The 17,021-nt window shown below is 44.5% G+C and overlaps 1 protein-coding gene across 1 annotated transcript; it reads right to left on the reverse strand.

Annotated features, from left to right (window-relative positions):
• Positions 1-902: 902 nt before the first annotated feature.
• On the reverse strand, positions 903-4,027 carry LOC310771923 (intermembrane lipid transfer protein VPS13C-like; the record flags this gene model as incomplete). Its single annotated transcript, XM_083664422.1, has 4 exons — positions 903-972; positions 1,160-1,241; positions 1,387-1,527; positions 3,902-4,027. Coding segments are annotated over 4 exons (419 nt in total), but the record flags the coding sequence as incomplete, so codon positions are not given.
• Between the last annotated feature and the right edge of the window lie 12,994 nt (positions 4,028-17,021).

The raw sequence follows: 17,021 nt of genomic DNA on the forward strand, positions 1-17,021 counted from the left end.
AATCTTAAAAGTGGTCCTTATTTGTGAAGATTATCTTGCTCAACACAAATATCATATTTCAATGAAATATGATTATTGTGAAATATGATATTTGTGGTTTATGAAATAATTTCATAAACCACAAAAAAACATTTTGTTAACCACAGACCTTATTTGAGGCATTTAACCAAAATCCCCATGCAAAGATCCCATTGACTTCCCAACGAGGGAACCAGGAAGTGCTAACATCCGGCTCTTAGGACTTGCGGTACTCTACAGATCAGTGGTGCCCAATTTGGGGCCCGCGGGCCAAGTTTGGCCCGCGCTCTGTTTGTTTTGGCCCGCCACGGATTTTGATTTTTTTTTTTTTTTTTTTTTAATCCAGAATGCAACTCGGGCAAGTTATCAGATATCTGCACTGATTGCAAAGGGTGGACGAGCTTTTTCATGTGGTGACTTTGTGAAACAGTGTCTGAATGTGGCTGCGGATACTGTGTTCACTCCTGAGATTGCATCCCTGCAAATTGTCATGGCAAATTGTTTACAAAAGATGGACAATAAAGCTGATTTTCAAAGTACCTTGAGGATTTTTCAAGTTGTGAATTAAGTCAAACTAACTGGGTGTTTACTGATTAAATGTTTAAGCTCCCCACAAATGCAGATGTTTTTTTAATATATATATAACTAATTGCAAATTATTACAATTACCAAACAGATAAAAAGTAGATTATTATATTGAAATGTTATTTTAGATTTAGAATGTTAATTTTCTATTAAAACACAACGTTTATTTTTGGCCCTCGGCCCTCCACCCAGATTGAGTTTTGGCCCTTCATGGGAAAGAATTTGGGCACCCCTGCTACAGATGGACTAAAACATGAGGAAGGGTCATGTGACCTTCACCACAACATGACTGGACTCACTTGAACTGCAGGACCTGGCTGTGCTCGTTGAACCTGGTGATGATGGAGACGTCGATGAACGGCTTCGGCTCTGAGGACAAACACCATTCAGGTTTAGGCTAGGCTAGTGTATGTGTGTGTGTGTGTGTGTGTGTGTGTGTGTGTGTGTGTGTGTGTGTGTGTGTGTGTGTGTGTGTATGTGTGTGTGTGTGTGTGTGTGTGTGTGTGTGTGTGTGTGTGTGTGTGTGTGTGTGTGTGTGTGTGCCTGCATGGTCTACCTGAGTCCAGAGCGATGGACTTGGGAGGAGGAACAGGGTGGAACACGATGGGAAAGATGGCTCCAGGCAGCTGGTTGTCCACCTGAGAAACACGCGCACACACACACACACACTCGTTACCCCTTACACCAGACTGTGTATGAGGGTGCGATGATGATGATGATGATGATGTGTGTGCGTGTGCGTGCGTGTGTGTGTGCGCGCGTGTGCGTGTGCATGTGTGGTACCTGTAGCCAGTGCAGCTGGGCCCTCAGGCTCCTCTGGTGTTTGGACTGTTTGAACTCCACCTGGATGCCAGACAGGAAGTTCCTCCTCACCGGGCACGAGAAGGGCGCACGCATCACCATGGGAACCCGGCCGAAGTTCACCTGTAACGCACACACACACAGTGATATACACTTGGGTCATATAGTCCCACCCCCAAAATACACACTACGTCACATACAGCGGCTATCTTCTCTGATTGGTTGCGCTCATGAAAGGTCAGCTATAAGTAGGTCTGCGTTGAGAGATTTTGAACTTTGAGCGCAGAGCAAAGTGGCAAAATCGAGCTGTGCGCGTCGCCAAGGGTAGTGCTGCGGCCTAGTTGAGCCGCTCTGCCCCTATAGGAAAACAACGGGACAGCAGGCGCAGAGCTGTTTTACCATGGATCATGTGTAGGCGCCTTAACAATGGTAAGCCACCAGCAGGGCAGACTGTGCAAAACTGGTTAAAAAAAAAAGTAATTTTTTTTAAATTTGGGGAATATTGTGATATCCAATATTATTGAATATTATGTTGATTGGTGGAGCAGATGATGTCATGTACAAATGTACTGTAATACTCTGTTCAAGACAACTCGCAGAATTACATGTAGGAAATTCGGGTATCATTTCAGAGCTCCAGTTTGTGAGTTGACGTCATCAAAATGTTTGTTGACCTTAGGGATGCACCGATATGAAAATTTTGGCCGATGCCGATAACCGATATTAACATTGCTGTTATGGCCGATAACCGATATTTACCGATGTCGATATGATCTGTATAAAACCACATTTTTATGATCATCACATTTTGTACATACTGAAAAACACATGTTAACACTGAATTTGAAAAAGTTATGCATTTCTTTATTTGCAAAGCCTTTGGAAAAGCTCATAAATCATAGATTTACTGCATTATTTCATATCAATGTGAAGAATTTGGCTGATAATGATAACCGATATTAACATTGCAACATCTGACCGATACCGATATGACCGATATGTTAAAAAATCGGCCGATACTGGCCGATACCGATATGATTGCCGATATATTCCCTCTTTATGTTAATAATATTGTACTCCCCTCACAGCATTGTGATGTCCATTATTATGCTGATGACACAATTTTGTATAGTGTTGGTGCCAGTCTTGCAGCAGCCACTGCAAGCCTGCAGACTGCTTTTGACGCATTTCAGTTGGCTCTAATTAGTCACAAGCTGGTTCTGAACTCTGACAAGACCAAATGCATGTTATTCTCAAGATCACCTGGGTCTGATCCAAATGTAGGTATTCATACTCTTAAAGGTGAACAAATTGAAATTGTCAACTCTTATAAATACTTGGGCATTTGGCTAGATTCTAAGCTCTCATTTCAAATCCATGTAGGACATCTAACCAAAAAGCTAAGGGGAAAGATTGGTTTCCTTTACAGAAACAGGTCTTGTTTCTCTTTATCTAGCAGAAAAACCATTGTGCAATATCTTGTAATGTCTGTCTTTGATTATGGTGATGTACTATACATGCACGCTTCACCTTCCACACTGAAGCCTCTTGATGCAGTATTTCATAGTGCTTTGAGATTCATCACTGGTGATGGGTTTCTCACTCATCATTGTACTCTCTATGAAAAAGTAGGTTGGCCTTCTCTGACCGTCCGTAGAGATCAGCATTGTCTTTTGTTCATTTATAAGGCCCTGTGCGGTAAGCTCCCACTATATCTGTCCTCGCTTTTAAATTTTAGTACTTTAAGTTATCAGACTCGTTCACAGACACACATTAGACTGGTTATTCCACGTATGAATAGTGAAGCAGGTAAAAATGCTTTTATCTTTTACGCACCTCATAGATGGAATAAACTTCAGGACTCTCTCAAACTGGACCAACTGGTCTCTATAGAGTCATTCAAAACGCTACTTGAGGATGGATCGCACAGGACTTGCACCTGTTTTACATTGCCCTCTTAACTGTCTGTACCTGTGATTTTATATGTCTGTATTGTTTTCATCTGTTTGAGTGTGATTGTGTTATTTTATAATGCCACAGTCTATTCTTATTCCTGATTTGTATTGTTGAACTTGTGATATTTGTTGTAAACAGGGCGTCCTTGAAAAAGAGAGCATGCTCTCAATGGTCCTCCCTGGATAAATAAAGGTTAAATAAAAATAAAAAATATCGTGCATCCCTAGTTGACCTACATGTAATTTGAGGTGTAATTATGCAATATGTGTTTACATTCGCTCTGATTATAGCAATATGTTGAATTCAGCTGCTATTTTACCAATTAAATTAGCTAGCTGTGTATGTTTTTGTAACTCTGAGTTAAAAACGGCATGAACGCAACTATGCCGTAGACCGGAAAATCCAAGTTGAAAGTTCCGAGTTTCAAGTTGTCTTGAACACAGCATTAGCCTGGACATTAAAGCATATGGATAGGATTAGCGGTTAAGACGTTATGTAGCACTTTAGAACCATAGCAATTATTAGCCGTGTGTGTGCGGACCTCCAGGTTGCTCTCCAGGCGGACCCAGCCCGGGTCAGTGTCCCCTGCCTGGTGCTTCTGGAAGGCCTTCTCCAGCAGGAGGATGTTCTTCTGGTTGAACGGCTTCCAGCGACTCTTCGGCCTCATCTCCCACACCACACCAGAGCTAAGAGAGAGGGTGTGTGTGTCCATGTTTAAAGTCACAGTGAAATGAAAAAATGACTTTTTCCACCATGTTAACTGACTCCCCATGTCACAAAATGAACCTATTTAACAATACATAAATACATGTTCTCATTGTAAAACATCCAATTTCTTCTGTATGGAAGCCCCGAGACGCAAGTGAGGAAAATATTTCTAAATGTCTAATTCTGATCTAAATAGTTTTCTCTCCTGTATTTATGAGTTAAGAACATAATTTTTTTTTTTTTTTTAATATACTTTTTTGGGGCATTTTTGCCTTCATTGGACAGGACAGCAGGGAGACAGGAAAGGTGGGGAGAGAGAGAGGGGGCGACACGCGGCAAATGAGCACGGGCCAGACCCGAACCCGGGTTGGCCACACAAAGGACCAAGCCCCTGTGGCACGCGCTCCACCAGGTGAGACACTGGGATGCCCCGACTTGAGAATATCTGAAAAAAGTTTTGCCAGGATCATCTTAAGTTACTTGTTCATTTATTTTCATTTGTGGAAACAGTGTTTGTTGTGATACTTATTTTGGCCGCAAGAGTGCACTAATGCTTTTAGTCCAGATATAAGACAGAGTAGGCTACTGCATTGCAGGAAGGTTGGTTCTGATCAGAGAACTGCACCCAGTTTGACCCGGTTCAGATCCAAACTTCCCTGGTAGGGGCAGAAAGGCATGATGGGACATCTATGCAAAGCAGCCATGGCGTCAGGCGCTCAGGACTGGTGGGCTGCGCGGGAGGCGATATTTTTTCCCCCATGATGGCGAAGGCTAGGCGAAGGCATGACCCCGCCCCTCTCTGCCTCTGATTGGCTGACTGCACTCGGCTGCTCTCGCCTGCGAGTCAGAAGTCATCTCAAACGAGCCTAATATATTTCATTCAGTCACTAAGCATTATTTGTTCATAAAGTGAGCAGCAGGTGCAAAACAACCATTAAATCAACAAGCATGAGATGGCAGCATAGACCAATTATACGCCCACGTCACAATGACAACAAAGCGAGCTGCGCGCGCAACGTGTAGGCAGAAAACCCTCAGCCCAGCATTCACAGACAGTGAAAAAGCCCCGCTGTCAGGACTGCTCTATGCCCATCTGCAACACACAGTTATATTTTAGTTTTAAAATGCAGTTCTCGGCTTACTACCACAGCTTATCGCCTAGTGATAAGCAATGTTATGCATCGAAATTAACGTTGTTTAATGGGATATGTCTTACAGACCCATACGCACTGGCGCTGTCAATTGGCCAAGCCTAGTCATACATATCGTGCATTCCTTTATAACTCGGGATAGCATAGATAATTATTCTGTAACTTGCAAAGATATATTGTTATGTTGATAATGCACACAACTCAATAATGACATTATGTAACGTTACTTGGTCGTTAACTAACCGAGCGATGTGGCTGAGCAGCCTACAGCTACAGGCAGCTTACCTGATTATGAAGAGCACTACAAAGTTGGGCATTTTTAATGATGTCCTCGTTCCAATCAGTTCAACTCAATAATGACATTATTTAACGTTACTTGGTTGTTAACTAACCGAGCGATGTGGCTGTTACTAGCAGCCCACTACAGTTTACCTGATATGAAATGAGCGAGCACTGCAAAGTCGGGCATTTTTAACGATTTCCTCTTTCGGCTTGCAACCAAAGACACCTACGGTTAGCATAAAAGCAGTATGAGTTGACGGGATTCGGTAAAACTTTAGTCCTTGCTTTTAATACTAACCGTAGGTGTCTTTGGTTGCAAGCCGAAAGAGGAAATCGTTCAAAATGCCCGACTTTGCAGTGCTCTTCATAATCAGGTAAGCTGCCTGAAACTGTAGGCTGCTCAGCCACATCGCTCGGTTAGTTAACGACCAAGTAACGTTACATAATGTCATTATTGAGTTGTGTGCATTATCAACATAACAATATATCTTTGCAAGTTACAGAATAATTATCTACGCTATCCCCAGTTATAAAGGAATGCACGATATGTATGACTAGGCTTGGCCAATTGACAGCGCCAGTGCGTATGGGTCTGTAAGACATATCCCATTAAACAACGTTAATTTCGATGCATAACATTGCTTATCACTAGGCGATAAGCTGTGGTAGTAAGCCGAGAACTGCATTTTAAAACTAAAATATAACTGTGTGTTGCAGATGGGCATAGAGCAGTCCTGACAGCGGGGCTTTTTCACTGTCTGTGAATGCTGGGCTGAGGGTTTTCTGCCTACACGTTGCGCGCGCAGCTCAATGTTGACAAGCTGTATAAGGGGTCTATAGAATCAAAAGGTTATGTGTGAGATCAATAGCCTACTTGAATGTGTATTTTTTATTTTCATTCTAAATGTCATCACCTTGTTTCATCTGATTTATATTTCAATTCAAATACATGTCACTTGTGTTACAATGAGCTGAATTAAAGTTCAATGTAATGCAGTGACCCTGTTTTTATATCAGCCTTGATCATTCTCATGAGTCTTTCATCTTTTTTTTTAGATGTCCCTATAGGCTACATACGTGCACTGCCAAGAGTAGCAGCAGCGTTATAAACCACAGGGCCAGACTATATTAAAACATAAACACACATGGCGTCTTTCATTCAGGCTAGCAAGCAAAACTGCTGTCTGTCTGATCCACTGAGTCTCACCCATTGATGGACTCTCACCACAGACTGTAGAAAGAGATGCAGGATAGCTAAGCAAATGTGATTGGATGAACATTTGACGCTACGCCAATCAGAGGCAGAGAGGGGCGGGTCATGCCTTTTTTCCCACCAATATCCCAAAAATATCGCAGCCCTCAAAGGATCCAATTCACACTTCCTCCTCCTCCCCCTTTGATCACATGACTCAAATTCCCCAACTCCCCCCCCCCCCCCCCCACACACACACACACACAGTCAGTATTCATGCAGCAGGCTGCTGCATGAGGAGAGAGAACATGCGGTCTCTCCAACACAGAGAGAAAGAGGAGCCCTTTTTGCACTGAGAACACGCGATACTGGTGTGAAGAAGCTCCGCCATTAGGAGCTCTCTGTCCTTTCTTTACACAACAAACCAGAAGGAAAGGAGGCGTGCCGTGAACCGACGTTAAAAGAAGGAAAGGAGGCGTGCCGTGAACCGACGTTAAAAGACAACAGCGTGGACGTCTAGTGTGACGTGTAACAAACGCGCCGCTTCCCAAAAACAACAACAACAACATGGCGCCGGAGTCGCCGCCAGACATGGCTGCTGTGCTTTTGGTAGCCGTTCATGTTCTGCAAATGCGAGCGAAGTTGCTGACGCTCCTCTTCCACATGATGGGAACAATGGCGGATTCGTGGGAGCAGATCGAGGCGAGGTTCGAGGAGGACCTGAAGAGGAGCCGGGAGCGCTTCGAGGAGGCGAGGCGCGCCAGGCTCAGGAGCCGCAGGCGGAGACGTTTGCTTCTCCTCGCACAGTGCGGACTGATCTCGGAGAGACGCATGTGGAGGAGAGAGAGACCACACGGGCCCGTGTTCTGGTCCAACGTCCTCAACAATTTCAAAGGACGACGAGTGGCGCAGTCACTTCCGTATGTCGCGGGACACCTTCGGCTTCATCTCGGAACTCGTCGGGCCACACCTGACGCGCAGGACGACAAACTGGCGGCAGCCTCTGGAGCCTCGGCTGCGACTCGCCGTGGCGTTGTGGTGGTACGCTACCCCGTGTGAATACCGCTCCATTAGTTGTATTTTTGGCGTCGGTGTCGCCACGGTGTGCGTGTTGGTGCGCCAGGTTACCAGAGTGCTGAAGACGGTGCTCTATAAACGCTTTGTTGACCTGCCCAGTGGCGCTCGTCTTCAGGAGACGGTGGACGCATTTGCCAGCCGGGGCCAGGGGTACCCACAGTGTGCCGGTGCCATCGCAGGCACACACATTCCCATCCCCACCCCCAATGTCGACGCACCGGCCTACTACAATCAGAATGGGTGGCACTCCATTGTCCTACAAGCTGTTGTTGACCACAGATGCTGGTAAGGAGCAGGGCATTTGTGCTAAAACATTTTCAACAAGTTGGCCTTGCTAACTTTGTACTTTGTCACACTTTAATACTCTGTTTATATCTTGTATTAAGTTGTAAATGTATTTGTACGTATTGTGTTGTCTGTGTATCTTATATAACTTGTGCACCAACTACACCAAGCTAGTTTCTGATTGTGATGAATGATCTGTACGCGTTTTGTCCTTTTGTCTCTCCAGCTTCACACACGTGTTTGTAGGTTGGCCTGGTCGCTCTCATGGGGGGGCACCAATACCCACAACCTGTTAACCCGAGAGAACAGACGTGGAAGCCACTAGCTAAGCTAGCATAAGCACTGAAACAAGCGTGCGCTAACACAAGCCTGCGTACAGGCCGGTGTAGCGCGTCTCTACCCTGAGGGGACCGGGCGGCGGGCTCCGTAGTAGGACACCTGGGTGAGACAGGGCGTCTCAGGCTCGCTGGAAGGCAACCAGCGGCGACGGGGGAACGTGGAGGTCGGAGCACTCCGCGCGTGCCCCCCGCGTCTAGAGGCGAACCCGCAGGCCGGAGTAACACGGGGAAGCAAGCGTGACCGCAAGCAAAGGCCAGCGGCCCGTGAAGCTAGTCAATCAGAAGAAACTCCTCAAAGGGAGTTGCAATCTAGTAGATGCTAATTGCACGAGGCAAGCAACACTTAGCAGACAAGCAAGCTGGCTAAAGGCCCAATTATACTCAACGTTAAAGACGGAGACGGACAGTGTCCGTACTCTGCGTTCATTTCGTCCGTTTTCTGTCCGTCATCTGAAAGCTTACAGATACGCATGAAACGGAGGAAATCACACACACACTCATGCATTTGACTCTCTACTGTGGTGGATGTATTACTTAACATGATACCAACGTGAAAGACGCATGGAAGCATGTGGACAGTGACGATTACACCGTTTGAAACGGACGCTCTTAGTTACGGATGAAAATGGAGTATAATTGGGCCTTAAGATGGCGTAAGTACTGAGAGAAGCGGCCCACACAAGGTGCGGGGCTCGAGCTCACCTAGCTAGCGAATCGCCCAGCTAAAATCCCAGACGCCAGTAAAGCTACACTACATTTATGTAGGTCACAGCAACGTGCTCCTGTGCACCTAGCTGTTTACAAGGTAGTCCAGGCTAGCTGCACTGAGCAAACTAGCTAACTATCTAACGCGCGCGCTTTAAAGCCGGCGCCTAAAGTACCTAGCACACGAAAACTACCCGCACGGGTGCCAAGGTAGCTATCTGCAACAACTGGGCTACTTAGCCTCTTTGTTCCTGTGCTACGTGGTACAAGCTATTTGCACGTATGCAAAGCTTAACAGTTTGAGCGCGGACCTAAATCGGCCCTCAAACGAAAACGCTGCCCCAGCCAGGGAAGCTAAGCAAAGCTACACAGCGGCAGCAATAACCACTATACGGCGATAGCAGTAGAGCTACACGGCGGCAGCTACAGTAACAACAGTTAACTAAGGAAGATACTCTTAGCTTTAGATGACTTGTTCCGACGCCGCAGGGTGAAGGGTACAGGGTCGGTCTCCGAAGCCTGCTTTATCCCGTCCACGCGACCCTCTTGAGGTGGGCCAGTCAGCCGGAACGAGCGTAGTATCTAAAGCTATATAATATAACTCCTTGTTAACCGTCGGAGCTTTTACAAAACACGTCTTCGCAGCGGGTGGAAGAAAGCGAAAGTGATTATTCCCTGGACTGGCAGGACGTGACGTAGTCACGTGGATCCGTGTCAGTCCCAGGGGGTACCACGCCACCTAGGGGTGGGTGGTCAGGTTTTAATGAAAAGTAATTTTGGAGCAAAATAACAGTCTTCCATAGGGCTGCGTTGCAGCGTTTAAGGCACTAGTGAGAGCTTGAGTTCGAAACGAAGTAAAACTAACTGTGTGTGTACTGCTACACGTATTTAACAGAGCTGACACACCTTACACCTTTCTGACAAAACTATCTGTGTGTGTACTGCTACATGTATTTAACAGAGCTGACACACCTGACACCTTTCTGACAAAACTAACTGTGTGTGTACTGCTACACGTATTTAACAGAGCTGACACACCTGACACCTTTCTGGGAAAACTAACTGTGTGTTTACTGCTACACGTATTTAACAGAGCTGACACACCTGACACCTTTCTGAGAAAACTAACTGTGTGTTTACTGCTACACGTATTTAACAGAGCTGACACACCTGACACCTTTCTGAGAAAACTAACTGTGTGTTTACTGCTACACGTATTTAACAGAGCTGACACACCTGACACCTTTCTGAGAAAACTAACTGTGTGTTTACTGCTACACGTATTTAACAGAGCTGACACACCGGACACCTTTCTGAGAAAACGAACTGTGTGTACTGCTACACGTATTTAACAGAGCTGACACACCTGACACCTTTCTGAGAAAACTAACTGTGTGTTTACTGCTACACGTATTTAACAGAGCTGACACACCTGACACCTTTCTGAGAAAACTAACTGTGTGTGTACTGCTACACGTATTTAACAGAACTGACACACCTGACACCTTTCTGACAAAACTAACTGTGTGTGTACTGCTACATGTATTTAACAGAGCTGACACACCTGACACCTTTCTGAGAAAACTAACTGTGTGTTTACTGCTACACGTATTTACACATCTGCGTTGCTCTCTCCACAGAAATCCATCACTGTTAACGGAGTGGAAGTCCCTGTGCATCTAATGGGAGACACAGCGTACCCCATCAGGAAGTGGCTGATGACGGGCTTCACACGCGACCACCTACTCGCTGAGCAGCAGAAAGCCTTCAACTTCAAGCTGGGCTCGGCGATGACGGTGGTAGAAAGTGCATTCGGACGTCTCAAAGGTCGCTGGAGGTGCCTGGCCAAGCGGAATGACATTTCTACCTCCTTTGTGTCGGATGTTGTGGTCGCCTGTTGTATTCTACACAACATCTGTGAGATCCATAAGGAGCACTTCTTACCAGAGTGGAACACTGAGCATCCAGACCTCCCTGCTCCTCACAGTGTTGCTTACTATGGTGAACATGAACCGTCTCACGAAGCTATCCGGGATGCTATTATGTCCATTTTGTAGCTGTTTACACACGTCAGACCAGACAACAACGAACATGTAGGCTGTTTACACACGTCAGATGTCAGACCAGACAACAACAAACATGTAGACTGTTTACACACGTCAGATGTCAGACCAGACAACAACGAACATGTAGGCTGTTTACACACGTCAGATGTCAGACCAGACAACAACAAACATGTAGACTGTTTACACACGTCAGATGTCAGACCAGACAACAACAAACATGTAGGCTGTTTACACACGTCAGATGTCAGACCAGACAACAACAAACATGTAGGCTGTTTACACACGTCAGATGTCAGACAACAACGAACATGTAGGCTGTTTACACACGTCAGATGTCAGACCAGACAACAACCAACATGTAGGCTGTTTACACACGTCAGATGTCAGACCAGACAACAACAAACATGTAGACTGTTAGTGTTTACACACGTCAGATGTCAGACCAGACAACAACGAACATGTAGACTGTTTACACAAGTCAGATGTCAGACCAGACAACAACAAACATGTAGGCTGTTTACACACGTCAGATGTCAGACCAGACAACAACGAACATGAGGGGGAAGCGAGTGAGATGTGTTGTCCAGATGTCTTGACCCATGTTTTAAGGCGTAGCTGCTATAATGCACTTGCTATAAGAAGCAAGTTGGATGTGTGTGTGAACATGACTAGGTGTGTGATGTGCAAACACCTTCCATTATAATTGTGCAGAAGTGGATAGGAGGCACCCGAAAAACAAGCTTTACATTCAATGTGATGCTAAGATATTACTTGAGATTTTTTTTCCTGCTTGAGTATGTAAATATTGTACATCATATTGATTCATTAGTTTTTCATATTTTCATTTTTTTACAGCGTGACATTCAAGACGTTGGCTTTCTTTCTATTTATCTTAACAGCCATTGCTACATTTGTTACATTTGTAAACACATTTCAGAGTAAAAAACAACATATTATCGACAATGAGTATTACGTCATGCTACGAGTCGCATAAGGTGCTTATATGCTTGTATTGTGTGGGATGAGTTTCTTGGTTTGTCCAAACTTTTGACTGGCAGTGAAGACACACAATACTACATGCTACTCACTCTCCAGGGCCCGAAATTCACTTTGCAAAATAGGGGGGAATTCCACCCTTATATTCTTCAGATAGGGGGGATTTATTCGGTCTAAAGAATTTGGTCGTTTGAAGTAGGGATGTAACGATAACCGGTCTTAATGATAACCGTGATAAAATTCCTTACGATAACAGTACCGTTTCAAATTTTCATTATCATTAAAACCGTGGTACCGTGATTACCATGATTACAGTGCTTTGAAAAACATGGTAAATACTGTCCATCATCAACCAGAGTTGGCAACAGTCTCCCAGATGCAAACGTGCAGCCTTGGAGAGATGATTTCAGTGAGTGTATCAGTGTCTAAGGGACTCATCATGACATATTTTTTTCAAATTGGTTGAGTCCTCACCAAGACAGCCTTGTTTACAGCTTGAGCAATATCGTCAAACAACTACCAGTGTAACGCAGTCGGGCATTTGTGCACCGTCATTCCACGTTCGCTAAAACTGCTTGTTTTGCCGCTGGGAGACTCAAACTGTCATTATATTGTCTGGCAGTGGCAACATGGGAACAACTCTATACATTAATGTTATTCTACAGAGGTGGTTTTATTTATTTATTGTTAAATAAGTACCGTACTCACTTTTACACTCGTGTGCGTGCACACACATACACACACACACACACACATAGTCATGTATGAACTCATCTTTCACTCACTCTCATTCATATACATGCGTGTAGGCCTGAGGCTGATTCTCAGGAGCTCTGGCATGGTCATTGAGTCCTGTTGGCAAGGGCAGTGTTGTTTCTGAGGCTGCTCAGGACTGAGGCATGCTGATAGCATCACTGAAACTGCCACCTGGTCTACATAATGTAGTTCTGTTGGAGCTTATCTATCTGCTGCACCTGCCTCCATCCTGATCTCGGCACAGATGTGCTTTTGCTCCGGGCAGAACACAACCACGACTTACCTCTAACATGGGAATGTTGATTTTCCAGCACTTATGAAGGCATGGGGAACTTGTGTATGAGTCTTCTGGTTGTGTCTCCCTCGGTCAGCTCTTCTACCTGGGCTTCTTGATGTTCTACTCCTACGTTGTCCTGGTGAAAATGCCCGTTTTTCCGTCTCCTCAAGAGTGGGTGGTCATCCTCTACATCTTCACCTCTGCTATTGAGAAAATCAGAGAGGTATGTAAAGCAGTGGGGAGAGGGATGGCCGTATGCCCTGTTTTAAGCTCTCCAACTAGACTCTAACATTGCTGTGGGTTTGAGGATATGGCAACAAAATAGACAATAGTGTTAGAGCACAATTTCTTTAAGTAGAATTTATAGTTTTAATCTTGCTGCAACCCACTTTTGGGTCTCTGAAGAGATTATGAGGTGAAACAATTTCATAGGCCCTTTTGGGTTTCTTATTTCCCCCCAGCTTTTATAATTTGTGGAAATACCTAGCCTAAAAGATCCAGTACATCTCCTGTGCACTGACTAATCTCCTTATACTTTGTTCTTCTCATGTTTTTGTCCCCCCCCCCCCCCCCCACACACAGATGTTTATGTCTGAAGCAGGCAAGATAAGTCAAAAGATAAAAGTGTGGTTTGATGACTATTTCAATGTGTCAGACTTTTTTGCCATTGTGACCTTCTTTGTGGGCTTTGGCCTGAGGTTGGGTGGAGGGGATGCCTTCGTCCCGGGGAGGACAGTTTACTGTCTCAATATCATCTTCTGGTACGTGCGACTCCTAGATATCCTGGCTGTCAACCAGCAAGCAGGACCATATGTCATGATGATTGCTAAAATGGTGAGTTCTTTATAATGGGTATAATAACCGTTTTAATCACCAAGCACAATTAACATTTTTTGGTGAAGTTAATGAGACTGTATGGAGAATATTGAGTTTCATGTGTAAGAGAAATCTTGAAAATGCCTTGGTTATTTAATAGGTGTTTAATAGAATTGCTTCTGCTGAGACATTGCCTTCACATTGCAAATGACAAAGCAACAGAAAGTAAGTCACTTTCAGTGGGAGTTTGTGACACAGACCTACTGTACATGCAGGCGTGTGACATACGGCATCGAGTGATCGCCGCGCAACAAAGTTGAGCGGAGTGTGACTTTTTTCACACGGCAAAGTCACGATGAAGTGTCAATCTCTCAATAGTGAGAAAGTTGTTTATTTTCCACCCCCCTTGTCCTGAAGGGGCTTTGGATCCATGTTTACACAGTGGAACGAATTCAAAATATGAGTAGTAGTGTGAGACTTGTCGCTCGTAATCTGAACGTACAAAATGTATATTGATTTGAACATTCACATTTAGACAGCTGTGTGTGTGTGTGTGTGTGTGTGTGTGTGTGTGTGTGTGTGTGTGTGTGTGTGTGTTATACATTTTAAAGAGATAGGCCCACCTTAATCAGAATTCACGTACTGTCATTTGTGTTCACAAATATTGGATGAAATGTCTAAGATCACAAATTCTATTGATGTGTTCCTTTAAAGTGATACAAGATTTAAGTAGAACATTTTCAATTTCCCATCATGCACACATTCATAGAAGTTCAGGAGTAGTAGATCTGCCCTACAGTATCATCATAGGCACCCCCCCCCCCCCCCGACTCTCATTATCAATACTTTGCAAATAAACTTTCGATCAAATCAAATAATAAAATACGATTCCCTGAGTCCAATTTTACTCGTTCGAATGTATGTTTAAAAAGTGCAAATTTGGGGCGAGACAAAGCGAAATTAAGAGTGGGTCCCCAGAGCAGAGGTTCGCACACTAAAAAATCAAAACAAATGTCCTACACAACTGATAATCATTATGAATCAGTCTTTTGCTTGACTCGGTATGTGTGACCTCTCTTCCAGGTGGCCAATATGTTTTACATTGTGGTAATAATGGCTATAGTCCTGCTGAGCTATGGCGTGCCCAGGAAAGCCATTTTGTACCCAAACGAGGAGCCCAGCTGGACGCTGGCCAAAGATGTGGTCTTCCAGCCGTACTGGATGATGTACGGGGAAGTGTATGCCTATGAAATCGACGGTAAGGACGATGAGGATGGTAGGGGAGATTACGAGGGTAAGGACATTTCTATTTCAAGCTTCTCACCGTAGCATGGTGGCTGATTGCCACTCAAATAAAAGCACTGGAAATCAAACCCACGACGGCCTAATCATCCTGCCCTTCACCGCCCCCCCTTTCGCACGCACACAAGCAGCCAGCGCTCGTCTCTTCGGAGAGGACGGGGCTTTTTGCTCCACCGCAGCATTGACTGCCTCGACTCTGCTGTAAGCGGTCAGGATTAAAGGAACGCGATGAAGTGATCGTCAGTTGAGTCGGGAGCATTTGAAGCTTAGTTGGAACAAAACACCTGGCTCTGCTCCATAACCTGAGTTGGCATCCTGAGGCTTCACTCACTGCTGTAATTCATCACGTGGATTATCATTGTTATGAGCTTAGCCCAGCAAAAGAACTGGAGTTGGTCCCCGGGCATGGTACTGTAGCTGCCCACTGCTGCTAGTGTTGTGTATAGGATGGGTTAAATACAGAAGATACATTTGGTTGTACTTGTACAATGACAGTCAAGGAAATCTTAATCTTCTTAAGTATTTAGTTTATTGGAGACTGTATGTGCGCACCTACAGTACATTGTATGTGTGTGTATTATTGTAATTGGTATCTTTTCTCCACAGTGTGTGCTAATAACACTGAAGCTGCAGTTAAGTCCCTGTGTGCGGCAGGAGTGTGGCTAACTCCTCTCCTACAAGCAGTCTACCTCTTTGTACAGTATATACTAATGGTCAACCTCCTCATCGCCTTCTTCAAGTAAGAGCACAGTTCATACTGCGGTAGTTTTTAAACTTTTCTTTCTGTGTGGACCCACATATTGCAACAAAGGAGACAAAAAAATGTGCAAACAAAGGGAGCAGAGCTGTTGTTAAATGGGTGGCAAGTCTAGGACAGAGCAGGCACAACACTCCATTCAAAAAACCTTTACTTTTATTATGCTTCTTTTTTCATGCACAAGAATCAAATTGATTTTATAGGGTGTTTAGGCTAATGTAACAGATGGTTATAGGCTGCTTGCTAACCATTCATCCAGTGGTTTAATCTGCCTATTTTGTGCTGAATTTATTTGGAAAGGCTATATCAACAGGAAAGAAAGAAAAAAAAATCCTTAGTGGAAAAACTGTTAAGGCCAGTAATGTTTCCAGAATAATTTGCGAACCCATGACTCAGCTTTGGGTCCTGGTTCTGAAAAACACTGGTAAATTAGACTGACATGCGCTATAATGGCTTCACAGAGCTAATGTGTGCAGGATAGTGGGTGTCTGTTGCACCACTGCTGCATCGTTAAGGAGCTACCATTTTTATACCATATGTTACTGGAAAGAATTCACACTGCATCCAAACATTGAAAGACACAAGTGTGAAACCTGAGCTTAGCTTCCGTTGAGTTTTTGCAGATCGTACAACTTCATTTCAGTTCTCCTATATTTTCCAATGGAATTTTTCATCTTTGTCAATGGTCATGTCAGTCTTGTCTCTGTTTTCCAGCAATGTGTATATCCAAGTGAAATCGATGTCGAACCTTGTGTGGAAGTACCAGCGCTACCACTTCATCATGGCCTACCACGAGAAGCCTGTCCTCCCTCCGCCCTTCATCTTCCTCTGCCACGTCTACTCTCTCTTCTACTGCATGTGCAGGAAGAGGAAGAAGGAGAACACCTACGGACCAAGTATGAATATAAAACCCTGTCTTTTTAACATTAACAAAATATTTGCAGTACCAGGTT

Source organism: Poromitra crassiceps, assembly GCF_964638095.1.
Source record: "Poromitra crassiceps genome assembly, contig: HAP1_SCAFFOLD_1508, whole genome shotgun sequence".
Lineage (NCBI taxonomy): Eukaryota > Metazoa > Chordata > Actinopteri > Beryciformes > Melamphaidae > Poromitra > Poromitra crassiceps.